The sequence below is a fragment of the Entelurus aequoreus genome, linkage group LG03 (assembly GCF_033978785.1).
Source record: "Entelurus aequoreus isolate RoL-2023_Sb linkage group LG03, RoL_Eaeq_v1.1, whole genome shotgun sequence".
NCBI lineage: Eukaryota > Metazoa > Chordata > Actinopteri > Syngnathiformes > Syngnathidae > Entelurus > Entelurus aequoreus.
The window spans coordinates 88834988-88835868 of record NC_084733.1 but is presented as its reverse complement, the minus strand read 5'-3'; the positions used below and the strand labels follow the sequence as shown (position 1 = coordinate 88835868).

At 59.5% G+C, this 881-nt stretch overlaps 1 protein-coding gene across 1 annotated transcript in view; it reads right to left on the bottom strand.

The window, feature by feature from the left end:
- Positions 1 to 881, bottom strand: part of LOC133647060 (membrane-associated guanylate kinase, WW and PDZ domain-containing protein 2-like) — a 233263-nt gene extending 232382 nt beyond the window's left edge. Inside the window, exon 1 of the mRNA XM_062043117.1 lies at positions 204 to 881. Coding sequence (XP_061899101.1) covers positions 204 to 501 — 298 coding nt within the window. The 5' untranslated portion in view covers positions 502 to 881. The remainder of the gene's footprint in view (positions 1 to 203) is intronic.

The following is an 881-nucleotide window of genomic DNA, read 5'->3' as shown; positions in this document are numbered from 1 at the left end:
CAGCACTGATAATAATTCCAATGTTTGCAACATGGATGTATTTGCAGACATTATTGGAGTCCACGTTGAGGAAGAGGACACGCCCCCTCCGGACTGTGGTAAACAAAAGGTTGCACATCACCACTATTGGTTCCGGTTGTGGAACCACAGCAGGCCCGGCTCTAAAAGCCGTCAAAAAGTGGGTATTGATGGACGTCGCTTACCTTGCCGGACACATTTGAAGCGCACCGGGTCTTTGCAGTGCTTGATGACGGCCAGCACGTCCCGGCTGGTGAGGCCGGCTACGGGCATGTCGTTGACCTCCAGCAGCAGCTCATCCTCGGCCAGCTTGCCGCTCTGGACGAGCCCCTTCCCCGCTCTCACCTCGCCCAAGTAGGGGAACTGGCCCAGCTCGGCGCCCCCCTTCAGCTCCAAGCCCAGCTCGCCGTCCTTGCCGCGGCTAATCACGGCTTCGTGGACTTTGTTGGTCCAGTGGTTCTTCTTCTTCAGGCTCTTCGACATGGTTGATATCCCCCGCAGACTGGCCCCCTTTGCACGACAAGGCTGGCTGGCTGGCTGGCCCGGCTACCACCAGCGCCTCATGCCCGCTTTACCGCAGCTGGGCGACATCAGCGAGTCGCGCCGGCAGCTGTGTCCGCTCTGCGAGGCGCCAAGTCGGGCGAGAGGCTGCGAGGCGTCTCGGTAGGGGCGAATTTTTTTTATTTTTTTTTCCTCTCTCCCTCCAGTGTCAAGACGCACACACGACGCAAGACGACAAACACTGGCGTGTGTAACCCGGATGTGGAAGCCGAAGGAGGGGAGAGATGAATGGTTCTGGTTCGGCGTCGGAAGAGGAGGGGAGGGGACACAACACTCCCACCGCGCCGTGGGCGCCTCTTCCT